The 21,176-nt window shown below is 42.4% G+C and overlaps 1 protein-coding gene across 1 annotated transcript in view; it reads left to right on the top strand.

Moving 5' to 3' along the window:
* KIF25 (kinesin family member 25) overlaps positions 1 to 21,176 on the top strand; it is a 74,313-nt gene that overhangs the window by 32,162 nt on the left and 20,975 nt on the right. The window contains exons 7-9 of the mRNA XM_074988675.1: positions 257 to 299; positions 11,688 to 11,755; positions 17,262 to 17,336. Coding sequence (XP_074844776.1) covers positions 257 to 299; positions 11,688 to 11,755; positions 17,262 to 17,336 — 186 coding nt within the window. The remainder of the gene's footprint in view (positions 1 to 256; positions 300 to 11,687; positions 11,756 to 17,261; positions 17,337 to 21,176) is intronic.

The following is a 21,176-nucleotide window of genomic DNA, read 5'->3' as shown; positions in this document are numbered from 1 at the left end:
TCTTATTGTAAAGTTGCTTGTTGAAATATACTTCTTTATTGTGGTTAAATGCAATCTTATGCTATATTTGTTAATAAATAAGCTATGTAGTATGTTACGACTGTGGTATTTCTGCAAAAGTAGTGAAAATTCCAAGTGTTTCTTTTTCAAAGATTCATTCTTGACATTGTTTAGATAATTACATTGTTCACAGACATACTGAGTGTTCACATTTTTTTGCAGTGAGTGAAAAATTTGGATTTTTTTTCCCCAATAGGCACAGAAAACTTTCAGAAAAAGTGGCACATGCAATTGATGACGTAAGTATATTTTTAATAATAAAAGTATATTCAAAATTAGGAACAAATTACATGATAATAGAAAAGAGATAAAAGAAGTGAGAATGTCTAAAACCCTTCTAAATGGGAAGAGCAGGCCACTGTTTTTCTTACTGCTTTGCTTCTACAGATATAAAATAATATGGTTTGAGTAATGAGCAGTGAAAACAAAATATTAATTGTTGTAATACCATTTCCAGTGAATAGTTTCATGTCCTACTACCCAGAGACCAATATTCAGGAACAATTTCAGAGTTACATATTGAGATTCCATACAGTCTACCACCCCAGCAAAGGACTGTTTCACTTCTGATCAGTATGAATTGTCCATCCTGCTCTTGTGGCTTTAAAGCACACTGTCTCCCTCTCACCCACCCACTCACACACTCCCTGATGCCCTCTCCCACCCTACTTCAGTTGAAAATCAGCTGTCAAAGTAGTAGAGTAACCATGGAGCAATGGAGTTGGGAAATCTGTATCATGTGATGCTCCCTGGCACATTCAGCATTCTGAACCCTTCCCAAGGAACTCTGCAGCCAGTGGCACAGTGGGATAGCTACCACAATGCCCTGCTTTCCATAGCACTGCAAGAGCTGCCAATGTGGATGTGCTGCACCATCACAAGGAGCACAATGTGGACACACAACAACAATTTCCCTGCAGTGCTCTGTGAACAGTGCTGTTAATCTGCCAGTGTAGGCATAGCCTAATTCTTCTCTCACTTATCCTATACCAGTGTAACTCCATTGACATTGTTGAATTAGAAGAAGGGCAGTGGTGTTACTCCAGCTTTACATTGGTGGAGCTGAAAGTAGAATTTGGTCCGTTGTTTGCATTTGAATCCTAAATAATCTGAATATATTGATAATTGTTAAGATGTTGGCAAATGATTTATGGGCATACTTAAATAGCTGTTCAGGGTCCCAGAAGACACTTCCTTCTAGTTTAGACCCATGTTGAATCACTCTAAAACCAAGTGGGCTGACATTGTCACCTTAACGTTGTATGCATATGCTGGTTTCTTTAGAGGAAAAGTAAAAAATATCTAGGCACATACTTAGGGGACAATGGAGCAGTCCAAGGCTGCGTCTACACGTGCACGCTACTTCGAAGTAGCGGCAGTAACTTCGAAATAGCGCCCGTCACGTCTACACGTGTTGGGCGCTATTTCGAAGTTGAAATCGACGTTAGGCGGCGAGACGTCGAAGTCGCTAACCCCATGAGCGGATGGGAATAGCGCCCTACTTCGACGTTCAACATCGAAGTAGGGACGTGTAGATGATCCGCGTCCCGCAACATCAAAATAGCGGGGTCCTCCATGGCGGCCATCAGCTGGGGGGTTGAGAGATACTCTCTCTCCAGCCCTTGCGGGGCTCTGTGGTCACCGTGGGCAGCAGCCCTTAGCCCAGGGCTTCTGGCTGCTGCTGCTGCAGCTGGGGGTCCGTGCTGCATATACAGGGTCTGCAACTAGTTGTTGGCTCTGTGTATCTTGCCCTGTTTAATGAAAGTGTGTCTGGGAGGGGCCCTTTAAGGGAGCGACTTGCTGTTGAGTCCGCCCCGTGACCCTGTCTGCAGCTGTGCCTGGCTCCCTTATTTCGATGTGTGCTACTTTGGCGTGTAGACGTTCCCTCGCTGTGCCTATTTCGATGTTGGGCTGAGCAACGTCGAAGTTGAACATCGACGTTGCCAGCCCTGGAGGACGTGTAGACGTTATTCATCGAAATAGCCTATTTCGATGTCGCAACATCGAAATAAGCTATTTCGAAGTTGGGTGCACGTGTAGACGTAGCCCAAGTGAGTAACAGATGTAGTAAGGCTAATCTTGTTCCTGGGCTCCAGGCCTCTATTCAGCCTACTGGCCCCACGGCAAGGACGCCATTGCCTTTCTTGGGACTGTGGGGATGGGTGGAATCTGAGCCCCACCCACTTGTTCCAAATTCTGGCCCAGGGACCCTGCGTGGAAGGGCTCCCCTCATCCTGGACACCACAGCTCTTCTCCCTGGACCAGTTCCCCAGACAGTGCCCCCCATATCTCTTCCAGGTAGTGGCAGCAACAGCACGTTTCCCCTCCTGGATCGGCTCCCCTCATGCGATCAGTTCTTTCCGGCCTCTCGCTGAATCTCAGGGCCAGCTGGACAGGGGCTCTAGCCACTTATTGCTGAGAACTCCTCCCCTCCTCTGCTGTCCCTAGAAAAACTCTTGCTTCTCTCCACTCACCTCCTATGCTCTCCTCAATCATCTCTCCCTCCCCCTGGGTAAAGGGTTTTTTAAAGCAGTCTCAACTGGGACAAGCTGGCCCCAGTTGACCCAGGGCGGCCTCCTCCCCAGCTGCTCCCACTCCATTTGTTGGCCAGTTCAACACAGCCTTGCTTTTCCCCCTTGTACTCACGCCCCTGGCCTTACCCTGTCACACAGAGCACTGCAGCTCTAGAGAAACTAGGATGTGTTCTCTACTGTGCAGCATGTTCTCAGGTACGTTGTTAAGAATACAACTGTAACACCACTACAAATAATGTTGGCTAACCAAAGGTTAGTCACATCTTCTACCAGCAGTACATTCCCACAATAAGCTGGAAGTGTTTATTTAAAACTACCCACCCTGCTAACAGATGTTAATCCTTCTGGGAAAAGCATGGCTGTAGGTTTTCTGAGTCATTTGCAGGTGATTTGTGCTGCTGCATCCCAGTTTTTGCTTAACTTTATGGGGTGTGACGCCTGAGTTCTTTTGTTGAAGCCATGCAGAGATTCAGGCCTTGTCTCTAATATTCAGACAACTGCTGTCCTGTCAAGCTACTTGTGCTCACTCTAACTATTTTTAAAATGTCAGACCTTTTCTTTTTTATTATTACAATGTATCTTGTGGACCAGGATGGAAATATGATATCCAAGGAAGGAGCATAATCACTGACAAAATATTGTATTCAAGAACATCAAAGTGAGCTGGTTTAAATCTGTAAGCACAAGGAGATTGAGAATTAATGACATTTGAACAGTAGATTTTAAAATGTAAAAGTTGTGAGCTGAGGAGGGAGTGTTAACCAAATTGATTAATTTAATTTTCTTTGGTGCTGTAGCTTTCAGTGAGATGTTGTGTATTAACTTATATGATGTACAATTGTGTAGCCAAATTTCCTTTGTTAAGATAGTGCTTAGAATGCAACTGAAAAGTTTCTAAAGTATCACATGCATTTAAATCTTCCCAATTATAGCTGTACTTGATGGTCCCCAATAGCCTACAATTGATTCTGAGATTAACACAGTTAAGAAACTAACGATACATATGAAGAATTGTCTTTAAAGAATAAATAGATTAGGAAGTAAATGAAGCCCAGTTATGCGACACCCGGATAACCAGCACATTCAGTTAATTGCTATGCTGCATAGCCACCTTACCGACGAGAGCCAGATGCCATGGGGCCAGTCACCTGGCTGGGACTGGCTGCCATGGGGCTTGTTACCTGGATGTGGCTTGCAGAGCAGGACATCTGCCAAATTGGAACAAGTGGGGCAATGGGTGGGAGGGCAGAGTTAGTGGCCAAGTGCTTCGTGTCCAGCCAGAGGTACAGCACGGGCCTGGCTGCTGGCCCTAGCTCAAATAACTGGCACATTTATTATCCAGCATCCCCAGTTCCAAAGGGGTGCCAGATAATAAAGTTTTTGCTGTATATTGTGCTATAGAAAGCAATGTCCATTTGTGAGCTATTAGGCTTGTGTCAAGAAAAACCTATGTAGATCGTTTTGTATAATTAGTGGATTATATGACAAGCTAATTTACAGTAATTTACCTATATAAATGCCTAGGTTTTAATTCATATAAACTGACTCACTGACTTTACAAACGCCAATGTGTCAAACTGTTTTTATGGTTAAAAATCCTTACAAAACATCCCAGGAACAGGGTTATTTACAAGTGACTGGTTTTAAACTAAAATTTCTGGGAAACTGTGTTTTTCTTTGGCAGGTACTCTGTCAATCTTGAATATTTTCATTTTGAAATGTATTGATTATAAACACTTCTGTTTCTGATGGTACATCCTTAAAATGTATTTGTATAAAAAATTTTTAAAATAAAATTTGGGTTTTCTACTTCCTTGTCAATGTTGATAGGGCACGTTTTTAGCTAGGGAGAAAGTGTATATAAGAGGGGAAAGAAAAACTGACTATTCAAAATTGACTGTCAATTGCCCAAAGTAAACTGACTTAAGAAAATGTTTTTCACCAACTTCTTTCAGTGCTTTCTTTCTAATATAGGCAGTATGTGTAGCTAGACTAGTTACAAAGTTTTTCAGGGAAAAACTCAATTTTTTGATTTGATGGGACCTCTGTAGTTGCAACCCAACTACCTTTGTTTTTGGAAATGATTAGTCATTCCCTGACAGATATTTCTAATTTAAAGGTGTTTTGGAGAAGACAAGGGAGAATTGTCTTGCTCCTGATGTAGTTATTGAGTTGACTATTTATCTTCTTTAAATTGATAGTCTGTAATTATGACTGTCTCTCAGGACTTTTTCTCATCTCTGATGATCCTGAAGGTGCAGGTTACAGGTAAGGAAAAAAATCCTAGCTAGACTTCAAATTCATTTGTTCTTAGGATACTCAGGTGCATATTCAGGAGATAGTGTGGAGCATAATGCTGGATGTCATTTAATCTCACTTTCCCCATCTGCTAAAGGGGTATAATAGAATCTATCACAAAAGCGTGTTGAGAGGCTTATTGTTTATACCACACTTTCTATAGATGCAATGATGAGGTACTCTAATACATATTGAGCCTCTCTAATCCTGCACCCTTGGGACCTGACCAGTGCCAGATGAGAGAATTTGCTGGACCACAGGAGGTCAAATTGTCTAGCAACATTACAAACATTTCCACTGCTTACTGGGCTCTTAGAAAATATTTAGCATTATATTAAAGCTACATAACAGTACAGAACACTGAGAGCCAGGACTGGTGGCTGGAAACAAACTTTATGGGATCACAGGAAACCTGGCCACACCCATGGTAAATGGTCATCCAGCTAATTAAAATCATTCCGGATTATGGAGTTTGCCAGACGAGTGAGTTCTGAATTACAGAGATTCAACCTATAGCTCAAAATATGACTGTCTTGTGGCCCTCTTTCCTCTTTGCTAGGCCCTTTTACCACTGGCACTAGAATCACATTAGCCAGAATCATGTTGAATCATGGATCTTGCTAGCAAGAGGCTAGTGGTCTTTCTGGACCATTAGAGATAGATTGTTAATCAAGTTATGAAATATTTTACAGATTTTTTCTTCTAGCATTGTTAGGTACCTCTCTACATTCTTCTCATTAGAGTCCATCTGCAGTACAAATACAGGTCTGTTAGCGGACCAAGTCACAAGAAGTTGTTCACCTACATAGTAAAACATGGTTTGGTCTTAGAGATGGGCTCTATCTGTTGACCAGTTGTGCTAGAACTTCAGATACGCCATGATTCCATCGTGTCTGTGCTACAGGACTGAGCTGTTCTAACTATGACAAGGGAGACAGCTCCATTGCAACCTGGTCCAAACAGATATATTTAGAGCAGTAGGTGGGCTCTTCCTACCTACCTATCAAGAACTGTGTTGAAGAAGGTTTTCCTTAATGCAGATTAAACTGTAATATAAGTAGTGCTGAAACCTGGGCAAAATGACCTTGGAGGGAATGGAAGTTGAGACTATTCAGAGAAAAGTACACTTCCATCTTGTTTACTTAGGGATTCTTAATGTTCCATCTGGAAAAGAGACAAGTGATTTTTTTATGGTCTTGTGTGTTTTGTTTTTAGAGTCATTATTTGAGATCCAAAGTCTAAAAGGCTTTTATTGGCTGTATAGCATGGTATTTCTTTTCAATTTTTGAGCTAATTCAAGATTTTTAAAGCCTTAGATTCCATCTATAAATAAAATCATTTTCATGTGGAGAATCTGGCTATTGTACCAGGATTCCAGGGTGACTGTATCCTAGGTATTTTTTGTTTAGTTTCTTATTTAATTCAGATCTGGTGGCTTGCAAGAGTTGAAAGTGCACACATCTGTGTTTTCAGATTTTCTTATTCAACATTTGTTTGGCAAGGCTGTTTCTTTGTTTTCACATGTAAGCCTAACTGTTCAATTTAACAGTAAAAATGACCTGAGATTTTTTTCATGAAGCTTGTGGTGTGGATTGCCATTGCACATTGTATACTCTCTTTGGTAGAAGTTTTCCACCTGTCTGAGTTTTGGAGGGGTGTGAGTATTGGCTGTGCGTTAAGCTGACCTAACTGGGAGACTAATCAATACAATAAACAGTTTTAGGTTGACCTAACTGGGATACAGACCAACACAATGAGTAGCCCCAAAGTTGTATAGCTGCCACAAGGAAAGAGAATTTCTATAAATGCACTCTGCAGCTTCTTATCCTCTATTTGTCCCGATGTCTCGCTGGCTGCATCTACAGTAGCAAGTTCTTTAGGAAAATCTGGCCTTTTTTCGAAAGAACATGCAACGTGTCTACACACAAAATGCACTGTTTCGATCTGAAATCAAAAGAACGCAGGTCTCCTTCTGGAAGCCCTCTTCTGCTCCCAGATCAGGAAGAGTGTCTTCTTTCCAAAAAAAAAAAAAAAAAGTGTGAATAGACACCCCAAGGCCCCTTTTTCAAAAGAGCAGTTCTTGTGGCATCAGATTTTTCAATACCTGGCCCATTCTTTCGAAAGAGCAGGGGCTGTGTGGATGATATCTGTTGAAGGAACAGATCAATCTTTCAATCCCCTTTTTGTGTGTGGACATGATCTTCCAAAGGAAGTTTTTTTCAGAAGCGATTCTTCTGGAAGAACTTCTTTCGAAGGATTGCTGTCATGTAGATGTAACTACTGGGAATGTTCTTCCAGTGGTTATGACTAGTGCATTGGGTCAGAAGAGAGGAAAGAACAAATGGTACTTCTGGGTAAATTCTGTGCCACGGTGCAAGTGCAGAATTAATGTTCCCCACAGATTTTTTTTTCCCCTTCAAAATATTTGATCCTTATGGGGGAGGTGAAGAGAAACTACAATTATACCGTTCACACATTGGGGGCTAAGGTGGCACCATAAGAAAGGGCATCCAGCTCATGGGCTGAAGCAACCAACTACTGAGAGGGAGGGAGCAGAGGCTACCTTCCTCACAGCACCCTCCTTGTGTGGCCAGGTGAGGAGGCACGGGATATGGTGGAGACAGACATATAGGGTACACAGAGCTCTTGGGGTGGGGATCATAGACTGAAGTTCAGAAGGGCTAGTGGAGGTGATAGATGGGGACTTGAATACAGGAGCTATAACAGGATAATAACACTGAGCCAGGGTCTGAATGGGAGTAGGGATCTAGGACCACGTGTGGGAGGGGAAATTAAGGAACATGTAGGCTACATCTACACTGTGGAGATCATTTGAAAGAAGCTCTTCTGGAAGATCTCTTCTGAAAGAACTTGTTTTGAAAGAGTGTGTCCACGCACAAAAAGGTGGATCAAAAGATTTATCTGCTCTTTTGAAAGAGAGCGTCCACACAGCCCCTGCTCTTTTGAAAGAATGCACCACAGATTGAAAATGGAAACTGTTCTTTCAAAAGAAGGGCCCTGTGGAGCGTCTACAGACCTTTTCTTTCAAAAGAAGCTTTTGAAAGGGGGTGCTTTTCCTGAAACCGGAAAGGAAGAGTGATTTCAAAAGGAGTGCCACATTCTTTCAATATACTTTCAAAAGAACATTTTTTGTGTGTAGACACTCCATGGGCTCTTTCGAAAGAGCCCCCCTTCTTTCAAAAGATTTTTTGAAAGAACTTGCTAGTGTAGACGCAGCCATAGAGACAGGGACGGGGCATTCATGACTGGCTGAATTGGGCCAGGGCTGGAGAGACAAAGGGGTAGGCTGGGATTCAGACATGGGGGAAGGCTTCACAGCTCCATCATAATCCCATTGTCCCTCCCCACAAAAATAAAAAACATTTGTTCCACACGGCTCCGACCCACACACAAGACCCCTCTAGGTTTACTCCACTGCTCCTTCCCAGAAATTACTCCTTCTCCTTCAGCTCCTTCATTACCCCGACTACCACAAGCCTTTGCAAGACTTCTGAGGGCTGTGGGAAATACGCTTGTGTATTGTAGACTTGCTAATTCAAAGGTCTGTACTAATATGCCTAGTGAGAAATCTGTTTGTCAAATAACATTTCCAAAAGACCGCTTTGCTAACAGTTATTTTGAAATAAATTACCAAAATAATAAAAAGGCATGATTTTATTATTTTGACAAATAAAATATGTAGACTTTTAAAATATTGAGTGCAAAATTTAACTTTTTGGCACAAAATTCCTTCAGGAGTAAACTGGCTGCCTCTTTTCTCCATAGAGTGAATTTTAAAATCTCTTCCCTTATTGAGGTGCTCAAGAGGAGATGGGTGGTGGGAGAAAGCCTTTCTTCCAGTAACAAAAACGATACAGAGGGATATTGTTTTTTGGAAATAGTATTAAGTGGATGTAAATGTTCAGCCCAGTAAGATCCTTCTCTTCCTGTACGGCAGTGGCGTTACTGGTTTGTCAGGATCAGCAACTGCATCTTAGTGCCTTACACTTAATATAAAATTCTTTCCTGGGTTCTCTGAATTTCACGGAGCCAGAGTTCATCACATTGGGATATCGGGTACAAAATGAGAATATTAGAATATTTATGATGTATCCTGACGTCATTTCCATGAGCCTAATTGTAATAGTGGCATTTGGACTGGGAGAAGTATATGATTCTGCCACCGGAAGAGGAAGCACTCGCTGATGGCTGTATATGACAACTGTAGGTATTTCATGGCCATTGTAGATGGGGAAGTTGCTCCATCTGGATAGGGCGTCACCTCTATAGCTGTGTATCTAGAGAAGCTTGCTGAGCGTCAGTGAAACAGCAGCAATGAAAACATCTTAAGCCATACTGACCCTTAAAGAAGGATATACACCCCATCAGAATCTGCCCATGTTTTTTTCCTTCCTATGCTAAACTAATGGGATTTTTCTATCTCTTTACTTATCTTGGAAGGAAACTGGTCTGAAAATAGATTCTATTCTGAATTAGAAAAATATTTTCGTAAGTCCACTGTTCTACTTCACCCTCCCGAATTTGGCTTCACAGCCTGTTGGTTTCTCTTCCTGTAACAACCACACATTTCTGCCCTCTTCATTTGCCAGGTACACCAACTCCCACTGATGTTTAATGTAGACCAGCATTTATATCTCCTCTCAATCTGCCCAATATGTTGGCTGGCGTAGGCCAGTTGAATCTACAGGGTGAGTTTTGATGTAAGTTGATCAGCACTTGTTTTTCTTGGGGAAGCAGTACTATTTGTAAATTCAACATCAGAAATGCAGGCACTCAGTGTTGTTGTCTCAGATTTATTAGACACCTGTATCCTGGGCATATTATACAGAAACAGTGGTTCAACAATATATCCCATCATTCAAAGTACTGGGAACACACTCAGACACTGGTTTGAGTTGTTATTTGAAAGGCATTAGTGGTACCCCTACAGGTTTATTTTTCTGATTCTCTGTTATTGGCAATAGAGTAGACTTTTCTCCTGTGCTTCCAGCAAAATATTATGAAATCTCAGGTAGCTATGAAAAACCTTGGAATTGGATGAGTTGTCATTAAAAAACATTTTATATGTGCTCCCCTGGAGCTGTTGGGCAAAACACTGTAATTCTTTGCAAGTTTACATTAGTTTTTCTGCAGTTAAAAAGACATTTGTGGGGAGCAGAAAAGCACTCCAGGATTTGAATTATTGTGTAACTCTTGCCAAGCTGCTGTGATTGTACTCTGTCTAGGTTTTAAAGAGCCACTGATGCTTGGCAAACATTAAAAACTACCACATGATACATTTAGAAATTGTATTTTACTGAAGTGTGATTCAATGCCAGCAATTTTACTATGTCTTTTGTCTCCATTGTGGATTACCATGATATTTCTACATTATTTGCAGCTGCAGTTCAATAGTAAGCAAAAAACTGTGAGTCAGTAATCAGGCCCAGAAATGGCATTTTGCATTTATGGTCTCATACATGAAGGAGAGTACCACCTGCAGTTAAGCTAGTTAAAATGGCAACTGAAACATTTATTTTTATAGTTAAGATAGAGCTAGTTGAATTGTGCCCCAAAAATATTTTCCTGTGTAAGTTACAAACAGTTAACATTTTCTGCCTGGCTCAATTCTTGGGTGCAAACTGATTGCTGGTAACAGTCATGAAAACTTGATTGCTATTAATCATTACTTTTATTTGCATAATGGTAGTCAGTAGGAACCTTCCTCAGGAACCAGTACCCCATTGCACGAGGCACTGTACTTTAAACACAGGACAAAGAGATGGCCTCTACCCAAGAGAGTTTACAATCTAAGCAGTTAACTGCCTTACAAAGATTTTGTGCTTTTTCTCTGAACCATCAAAAACTGGTGAACGTTGGCATGAAGAGGGTTGTCCCTGGAGAAAGTGTTTTTGTCTTTTATCATGTTTCTGTGTGAGTTCGTTCACGACTGTAGTGGTTATCTGATTTCATGAAATAGTAAGTGGTAGGGCATTTGGTGCACTGGATGGGATACATCACATATTGTGATAAGTAGGGATGTTAAATGGATGAGGCTCACCCATTCTGGTTATTCAGTAAATGCTGGAGCAGCTCCGCACCTGTCACAGGCAGGGGGTTGCTCCATCCCCACAGGGCTGCCGCGAGCAGGGGTGCTCCCGATGGGCTGGAGTAGCCCTGTCTGCAGTGGCTCCTGGGGGCGGGGGCAACTCGGGAGATTTGGAGCGGTCCTTCTGCTGCAGACAGGGACTGCTGCAGCCCGACATATGCAGGCTGCTCCAGTTGGGCTGAAGCACCGCTGCCTGCAGGACTCCCAGGTCAGGCTGCGGATGGGGGCTGCTTTAGCTATGCTGGAGTGCCTCTCACCTGCAGTAGTGCCATGGGCAGGCACTGTCTAGCTGGGCTGGAGCAGTCCAAGTTCCCAGAGCACAACTCCAGCTGGGCTTGAGTGGCTTCCCTAGCAGCTCCCCCACCAGTTTAATCAGTTAACCAGTTAAAGCTAGCGTTTAACCAGTGAACCAGTTCAACGGGATTTAACGTTCCTAGTGATAAGCATGCCTAGGACCCAAGGACCGTCAAATGCATATTGTCGGGGGGTGTTGATCATCCGAGCAGCAGAGAGATGTTTACAGGTTTTGCATCTGTGTCTTTTAGAGTCTGTGCCATTTTCAGTTTGTGAGTCTGGGTGCGTGGGAGCTTTCTTCCCATGATGAGCTTGCCCCAAAGAGGGGCTTCCTGCTGTATGTTCATTTTTGCTGTGTGTTCTAATTGTAACCACTGTGTTTTCCCTGTTAGGAAAACGTCCTTGTAAAATGTAGTCGTCCTGGTCATGCTTCAATCAACAAGACTTTTCAGTTTGACAGGTGGGTGATCTTGAAATGCTTTCTGGATTGTTTTGAGATTTTGTAAATAAGAAAACTGATTTCATAGTAGGAGTTGAAAACATAACATGCTCGGGTATTTTTGGTAATCAGATGCCTCTCAGATGCAAAGTGTTGCAGAAATTAGACAGTATTTTCATCCTATAGTTCCAAATGAACAAGAGAGCTCGTATTCTAAATTTAATATCTATCACAGGTACTTATATAGCCTTTACCTTAATGGCATTTGAGCACATTGCCATTGTTTATCTTCATAAGACCACTGAAATAGGAGATTACTATTATTCCCATTTCACAGAGGAGGAGCTGACCCACAGGATAGATTAAGTAACTAGCCCAAGGTCACAGAGGACATCTGTGACTTAGGCTATGTCTACACTAGACGTAGCAGTCAAAAGCTGATATGTGATTTTAGCTACACCAATTGTGTAGCTAAAATTGACTTTTCAGCCATTGATTTCTGTGTCTGTCTTCATGGAAGGTCGACGGGAGCGCTCCTCCCATAGACCTTCCTTGATCCTCATGGCTCACAAGGAGTTACGAGGTCAATGTTGACCCCAGAAAGTGCCATTTTGCACATACATGATACAGCACCCCAGCAGACTGACCACGAGCCAGTCATTTTTCCAAAGTAATGTAAACATAGCCTTAGCCAAGCATTTAGCCCTGGATGTTGTGAATCTGAGTCCAGTGCCCTGTCCATTATTCTATCCTTGCTACCCACAATATATAATAGTAGCAAAGACCCAGCTCTGGTATAGTTAAGTTTAAGCATCACTTTCTTTTTAAAGATGAGCTTTTTCAAGTGCTCAAAAAATCCACATGCTGTGGTTGTCTTGGAATTTGTAGTTTCTCATGAAAGTGTTGTGTTTTGTTGATGGTTCAGATCTGAGGTCTTTTGAGCAAGGAATTCCTGAGATATATTGCTTCCATTTCTAAAAAAATACAGCATTTTATGAAATCACTTTATTCTTATCACTTTCTTTTGTGCACATCTGGGACATGAACTGTAGCTCAGCTGTACCCTACATTGATTTCAGTTGCCCAGGGTTTATTCCAATTAGCGCATGATCCTCATTGCCTCATTCGGGAAGCAATAGTAAAAACATTTTTAAAGATAGTTTTGAACTCCAGATCTGCATGTGCCACACTGAGGTGCCTAAAAGAGCGATATATATATGTGCTGCAAAACTAGGGCTCCGTTGGAGCAGGAGTATTTCTGGTCAGTCCAGCGTCTCAGTAGTTGGGTAGCCGAAGGTGACGTGCATTAAAATTGCACAGTGGTACCTCATGCCCTTCCAAAATGTGAAAAGTGGTTAAACTTAAGTTTCTGGAATTAGGAAATGAAGAGTTAGGGTAACACAAACTTAAATCTATGAAGCCCAGGAAATCAGAGCCCTCCTTATGACTTCCAGTGCCCTGTGCAGCCAGAGCACTTGTGTGGGGGAGAATAAGGGAACAGGGGTAGGAACTGGACAGGGAGGCTGGTGGAGGAACCGGAGGAAGAGGGAGAGGTGCAGCCCATCAGTGTTGCAGGCTGGAGTGTTGAGGAGAGTCAGACGGGGGTGGGATGGAGAATTTAGCCTCTGGAGGCAGGGCTGGGGGGAATTTGGGCTGCCTGGACTGAGCAGCAAGGTGCAGTGTGAGGGATTGAGGGTGCAGTGATTCAGCTGCTGGGGCCAGGAAGCAGAACAAGGAGGGAGGCTGGTGGAGGAACAGGCAGAAGGGGGAGCAGTGCAGCCCTCACCAGTACTGTGGGCTGAGGGATTGGGGTGCTGGGACTGGGCAGGGATTTGGGAGGGGTAATTGAGGGGGATTTGACTTCTGGAGGTGGAATAGGGGCCAGGCAGTAGAGTGGGAGGCTAGGGAATTTAGTGGGCCAGGGTGGGGGCTGGAAGATTTGGCTGCTGGGGCCAGGAGGCAGAGCGGGGACCAGGGAATTGGGACACTGGAGCTGAGAGGTAGAACAGGAGCCAGGGGATTGGGCTGCCTGGGCCAAGAGGCAGGCCAGGGGCTGGAGGCAGGGGGAGTGGGGATGCTTGGGACAGCCAGCACTAGGCATATGCAGCACAGGGCACTACTTAATTTGGGGCACACCGGGGTCCTTCACAGCTGCAGACTCAGCATATGCCTAAGGATGGCCTTGCAGGAAATACAAAGTTGAGGTATTTGTCACACCCGCAACACAGCCTTATCTCTGCGCTTACAGATGCTGCTAGATACCCTGCATGCTGAGTGCTATAGGACTCAGTCTCACACCAGCTCTTTGACAAGATAAAACATGGGTATAGGTCAGTTGTCGCAAACAAGATCTGCCTACTCTCGAACACTGAACTTTCTCCACACACTCCACCCCAGCTTGTGCCTTCTCCCTTGCCCTGGGGATTCCTTCTGAGACATTACCTTCACTTATCCCTTATTATATCCTGGGGACCACTGTCGTACATGCCACCAGATTGTGACTATTCCTAGGCACCGCCAGTGACAGAGCCTATAGGATGTGGTGCTGAAATAAGGTACGCTTGATTCTTCAAAGTAGATACAACCACTTCTCATATCACAAGCATAGTTTGCCTGGTTGTGCTCCGTCATTCAGTGCAGCAGCTCCTAACACGGTGAATGGCAGCTGGAATACCTACTGATAACAGCTGGCACACCACATAGATAATGGCCCATTCTCTTAGATTGTGGTGTTCAACCAGTTCTAAAGCAGTAGCCACTATGGCGAACTCGCCACATTATTCTGAAAATACATGCACTGTTCAACCAACTAGCCACACTCAACAGGCCAAATAGCCGCATGTGGCTAGTGGCTAGCCTGTTGGACACCATGGTCTTAGAACATCCTCATGTCTTCTTAATGCACCACCACTCCTTACTCAGTCATTCTCCATGACTATTGCCAGCCACAGGGGATAAAGTTACAGCTGTGTTGTGAGCATGGCACATAAATCTGTTTTCCTGGCCTTCACAGGTTGTTTGCCACTATTCACGTAGTAGAAGCACACAAGATATCACTGGGCAATCTTAGTTCCTGGTTAATAAAGCTTTTGTGCATTTAATATAGGTATCTGCTTTTGGTGTTCAAGTTATGCCACAATAGATATATGCAGTACGTTTGCAAAGCACTCGGGAGGTGCTGTGATTCTGGACATGTGGTGACCATCCAGATAATCAGGAAAAGGATTTAAAAATAAAATAAAAAGGTAAATCCCCCAAAGAATGCTGTTCTTGGGGAATGTTTTTTCAGTGTCCCAGAACAGCTCATTGTAATAAACAGTAGAGCATATGGTTCTTATGAACTCAAAATGTTTATTTTTTTAGCAACTTTTTATGGAACTAATAAATGTCAGAATATTTTATTTCAGTTCAAGAAGAAATTCCATCTTTCAGCATTTTATGCGTTTTATAGTTTTGTCAGTGAATGAGTTAACAAAATTAAAAAGAAGGTAGCGATTTTAAGGATGAAATTAGGATTAATGTCTGTTTGGGGAAAAATCTGTCATCTTTCAAGTAGAATAACTATTTTTGTCCAAAAACTCAAATTGCCTGAGTTTTTTTGTACCTTCCATTGTCCTAGACAACTAATTAAAACAGGTCTGTTTCTAGTCTTTGCCAGAGAGTTAGTTAATTATGTTCTATTTGCCTTATATATCAACAGATTAAAAAAAAAACTCATCAGTACCAATTCAGAGCAATCTGAGTAAACATAAGATTTATCATTCATTGTAGAATAGGGTTGAGCAAGAAGGAAAGAAATACGGAGGCCTCAGTGAATAAAGGTTTTTTCAAAGGGACGTATACCTACATTTATATGTCAAATTCCGAAGTACGAATAATGATTTTCATGTTGTGTTTTTGTATTTTGGATAAACAAGATTGTACAGATTTCAAGAAGTAAGCTATAGGGAATTGCATAGTCATGATGCTAAGCAAAGAGATAAATGAATTAGAATGTCCTATTTTATTTCAGAGCCTCTTCCATTTCATGACATCTTATTTTCAGATGTGGATTCTGCTCTCTTAGCACTTTGTTGTGGAAGGTGTAGTAGATGGTAGGTGTAGACTAAAAAGTACCCTATAGAAACTAGCTACTAGGTTCTTGAATTTGAAAAATAGGTATGGCTGGTTCTTTGAGTATTTATTCATATCTATTCTGTTTAAGTGTGCGAGCGCCATGTGCATGGTTGTTGGAAAGCTACCCATGAGGTTGCCTCCTTGGAGTGGCACTGATGCAACACTCCATATATGACCCTGCCAACCGGACTGCCCATCAGCTTCTTCCTACCACCAATGACATTTCTTGGAGCTGTGATTTCTCTTGCCTCACAAGTGTTCCACGTGTCCCTAGAGCGTTTGTTAGTTGGTTGTTAGCAGTTATAATGTCGGCTTAGTTTGTTATTGTTCCAGTTAACTCTAGTTTTTAAGCAAGTGTGTGGAGGTCTTCCTCTGCTCCATCCACATTCCTTCTGGGATTTATTCCAGGGGTTTAAAGCAATGCAGTTCCTGCACCGAGCCTATGCCAACTGGTGACACCCACAACTCATGACACTGGTGCTAGGGAGGCTCACCAGTGGGGTAAGTGTAGGATCTCTAGCCATTAAAGCCAGAGACCAGGAAGGAGTAAGATTTCATCTCAAGCAGTTCCCTGTGGAGTCAGCTCTATGGCCCAAGCAAGATTTGGTGCCAAGCACCTTGGTCTGCAGTGCTCCTCCATTGGTCCCTGTATCACCGTACAAAAAGGACTTGGCACAACATGGCCAGCACCGCCAATCTCTGGCAGCAACACTCCCTGTGCACTGATGCCACTCCCGCTTTCTGGCTCGGTGTGCAAACAGGTGAAGGGCACTCCATCTGCACCACTGTCTTCAGTACCACGTGAGAGAGCCAGCCCGGTGCACCTGGTGATGCTGGCCCCATTGAGATCACAGTCTGAAAATCACCTGCTGCCATGAGCATGTCCCCTCCTCCTCCTCCTCATTCCATATCGAGACCAAGCCAGCATTGCTGGGATTTCTCATTCAGCCAATGGTGCCTTGATGCAGTGCTGAGTCCCAGCGCCTCTCTTGCTGCATGACAATTAGCGTGTGCCTCTCCCTGTGTGTTCCAAAGGCAACTCAAGCTTCTCTACACAGTCTCTAGAGTTTTGGTATGCCTTACAATGCTTTCAACTACCTGAGCAAAGTAGCAGCCCAAGTAGCTTGGCACTTCTTCCTTGCCACTTCATTTCCTGGCTCGGGAAGTTAATTTCAGAGCAGCAGTGAATAGGTGTCTTTCTACGGAGCTTTCTCTCTCAAAGGTAAATAAGTATTTTAACATAAAATCTGTAATTGCTAAGGTCACACAAACACATCAGCAAGCCGCGGGCTATGCATTAGTAGCGCACAGTGATTGATTTACATTTTTCTGGTCTGTGCTCTTGTATGGGAAATAAATTGATCATTTTTTCTTCCATGAATCATATCATTCTCCCCCCGCCCCCCTTCAGAGTTTATAGTGCTGCAGAGTCTCAAGACACGGTGTTCGCAGATGTGGCTCCTTTGCTCACCTCTCTGCTGGATGGGTAAGTTGCAAAGTAGGAGGAAATGGTGTAAAGGAACACTACCATCTTGAAATTTAGTTTTTTGTTTTTTATTTTTCTTAAGAAGATTGAAAAGGTTATTTCGCAAGTCTTCCTGCTAGCTTATGTGGGTTTACAGTTGTCATTTCATTGATTGTGCTCTGTCGCTCCGCTCTGTTGCTTCTTGTTTGAATTCCCCCAAATAGAGGAAATAATGGAAATGAGTGTTCAGGAAATTTTACCAAAGTGAACAAATTTGAAAAAAAAAATATTTCTCTTTCTTTGGTCTCTTTCAATTATGGTAAATAGGGATGCTACTTACAACACAAGTAAAACAAATTCAGACACGTGTAATTTCTTTTTCGGGTTAATTGTACATTTGGTGTTTGTATTTTTTCTTCATGATACAAATTTATGGTGTGAATAAATTAAAATAAGAGGCATTATGACCTACCTAAGAATTAATTATCCTCAGTCATAGGTTTTGAGACCATATCAAATAGCTATCTTGGGGTTAAAAACAGGATTGGAAACTACTCAGAAACACTGATATGCATTTTTCAGTACTTCTGGGGCAGCAAAACCATTGGGGCCTGATTTTTATGTACATTAACAGTAATGTATTTTTTTTGGAAAAAGGCATTTGAAGTGGGTGTAAATGTAAATAGTGAGAGTGAATTATAAATGTATGGAATACTTACTTTCATCTTTTTTTCTTCTTCTTCCTTGTCCAATTGCACTAAAATATGGATGTTATTTATACACCTGGTTCAAATTTCCTTTGTGACTTTGGCCCTTTTTTGGAATAATGACAACCATTAGGAAATGCATGCTTATCCCTCGAGTCTGGTGTTTCAGGAACCAAGACTACAAGTGTTCTTTGCCTTAAACTGTGATAGTCACTCAAAGGGTGTGTCTAAACTAGCAGCTAACTTCGAAGTAGCCAGCAGAGACTCTACATACATTTTTCCCTTACTTCGAAGCAGGGAGCCTAACCTCAAAGTCCTTACTCCATTCCTGGGAATGGAGTAGTGCCCTACTTTGAAGCTGGGTGTGTGTAGTTCTACTTCAAAGTAAACAACCTCAAAGTTATTTTTGTAGTGTAGACACAGCCAAAGTGGCCTTAAGGCTGCTCTGAAGAGACTGCTGAGCAGTATTCCCTGTGAGCTCAGTGCTTGGGTGGCCACCCAGGAGAGACTAAAATGCCGCCAAACTGACTAGCACAGCACCCACCGCTGGCAGCCTGTATTTCTGTTGGTGGTACACATCTGCACAGGCTTCAGTGCACATCATAAAACTTATTTTGCACACAGATGGAAAAAATTAGAGGGAACAGTGCTGCTGAAGACTCTCCCTATGTATAGGCGTCTTGGGCAAGCTAAACACTCGCATAACACAGAGGGTATACAAAGACTTGCTGGTGGTAAGAGAAACGTGTCTGAGGGGATAGAGTTTTAATGTGTGAGTTTCTGCTGATCCAAATGGCCCTTAAGAGACTGTTCCAGTCACTACAAGGTAAAGCAGCCATAACTTCACCTGGAAACACCACAGGATCAGGAGAAGAACTAGAGGCAGGTTAGAGTTACTGTTCCCTCTCTGCCCACCCTTCCAATTGCTGAGACTATGAGCTTGTCTCAGATCGGGCTTGTGCCCTGCATCCCTGTATCTAATAAAGTATGAAGTCCTTCCAGATAACCTCAATTGCAGGATACATGTGCCTATTCAGTTAAGCATCTGTCTTACTACGTGCCTGTCTAAAGTCTCTATCTGAAACCAAGGCACTTCATGTTCATTTAGGAAATGTTCTTTTATTGCAAACTAAACGTCTGTCTGTTTTTTCAGGATGCACCATTTAAACAGACACAGACTATCAGAAGAGGAAAGGCTGCTTGTATCGTTATGTTTCTGAACAGCCTTCCTATTATAAATGTGAAACAGACATAAATATTTGGGTCCTTGAAGTTATCTGCCCTTTTTGGCTGCTTCTTGTCTGAGTTCCAAGACATCCACTTACAAAAAATAGAGATTTTTGTGGTGGGGTTTAAACATATTTTTAAAATTACGTTGTATTATTTTCCAGTGTAAGAATAGATTGTTCCTTCTGTGAAATAGGAAAAAAACAAAACAAATAAACCCCACACAGCAGACTTCAAAGTTTAAGGTCATCAATACAGGCTCAGCAAGGGATTAAAATAATATCACCTTCTCTCAGAAGATTTAAGAGTAAATTGTGCTTTTCTTTCCTTTTAAAGAAAAAAAGAAATTCTTCTTACTTAGGTTTCCATGATTGTATTCCCCTCCTGTGCAAACTCTATCATAGTGAGTATGTGGGTTTTTTTAACTGCTGAGTGCTGCTAATCGTAATAATTGGTATTTTCTTTTAATAATAAGAATTATACAACTAGTAGAGCAAATGATTTCAAGCATAAAAATAAAGATTTACCCATTTTTTCATGGATTTGTAATTTGGGGATAAAAATGCTGTTATGGTATATTTAAAAGCACCCTCCTGTAACCATGTAATAAGAAAAGTGAACTGTGTTAATTCTGTCTGTTGCCTTTAGGTCTTCTACTCAAATAACAAACAATTCTTCATAGACCTAATGTGCCCGGATTTAATACTTCCGCAGCTAACCCCTACCCTCTTTTACCTCAATAAAGTTATTTTTTGGCTTTAGCACAGAGAGCATGTTATTTGATTGTACCCCAATTCAGGAGCCTTAATACACAGGGTTATGCAAGTCTACCTCTTTTTAAACTCTTATATTTAATCTCATCATCTGTACCAGTATCAGAATTGTTCTGGCATTAGCCAATGATGCTGAATTCTTAAGGGTAAGTGGTTAGTGACTAAGAGGGAAGCTGAAGTCTCATTTTGTTTCGAAGCATGTCCATTTTATTTTTAAGACTCTGTGTTCAGTCACTAGGCCCGTAGAATCTATATCTTTATCTGACAATGTGCTTTCAGGGTAGAATTTTCAACAATGTATTGGCCTGTCTCCAAAGTACTGAAATTAGCAGAACTGACTTTGAAGACAGTAGAGTTAAGCCAACACTGAATGTTTCTGAAATTCCATCCCTGCAGTCAGAGTTTCCTGTCCTGCCATTTTTGATTCCTCTGCCTTGTTTTCCATTGTAGTCTCGAGTCTTTTAGCCCAAGAAGTCTAGGTCCAGATTCTAGGTGATAAAGTATTCCAGTCTTGTGGACTTGCTCCCTGGCTGGGGCAGATACTCAGCAAGGCTAACTACATCAGCACTACGAGATCAATTCAAATTTAAGGCACTTAGCTCGATATTACCACATGATTTAGGGAGTACTAATATCAATATCATAATATTGTCGGTACCTGCTGGGTGTAGCATCAAGTTCGAATTTAAGAGTTCGAATAAAGGCTGGTGTGGAAGCACCACATCTTAAAATCAAATTTATTAGCTTCCAAATGTGTCCTGTATGTAACCCACAGTGCTCCACTTTGGCTGCTGCTCTCCAGGTGTGCAAGAATTAGGCAACAGGAAGACCATGAATTTCAAATTGAGACCAGGAAGCCTGTGGCTGTGGGCTCATGTTTGTATGAGAGGCGGAGAAATGTCTTTCTTTCTTTGCTGTTATCACTGTGAGCACATCTACCCATTGCAAATAGCCCAGCACGGAGTCTGTGGTTCTGCCTCTCCACTTAGTAATTTTTGCTGTGCTGCCCAACGGCAGCTGCTGCCCCGCCATACCATGTGGCAGCAATGTTGTTGTCGGTGTCGTGCTTGCATAAGAGGCTGAGAAACTTCTTCTCAGCAGTTTATATTTCTGCATGCCCCCCTCCTCCATAGGGGCCATGCAGTCTGGGTCTT

This window comes from Carettochelys insculpta, chromosome 3 (genome assembly GCF_033958435.1).
Source record: "Carettochelys insculpta isolate YL-2023 chromosome 3, ASM3395843v1, whole genome shotgun sequence".
Classification (NCBI taxonomy): Eukaryota; Metazoa; Chordata; order Testudines; family Carettochelyidae; genus Carettochelys; species Carettochelys insculpta.
The sequence above is the reverse complement of the archived record's forward strand: the minus strand, read 5'-3'. Positions and strand labels throughout refer to the sequence as shown.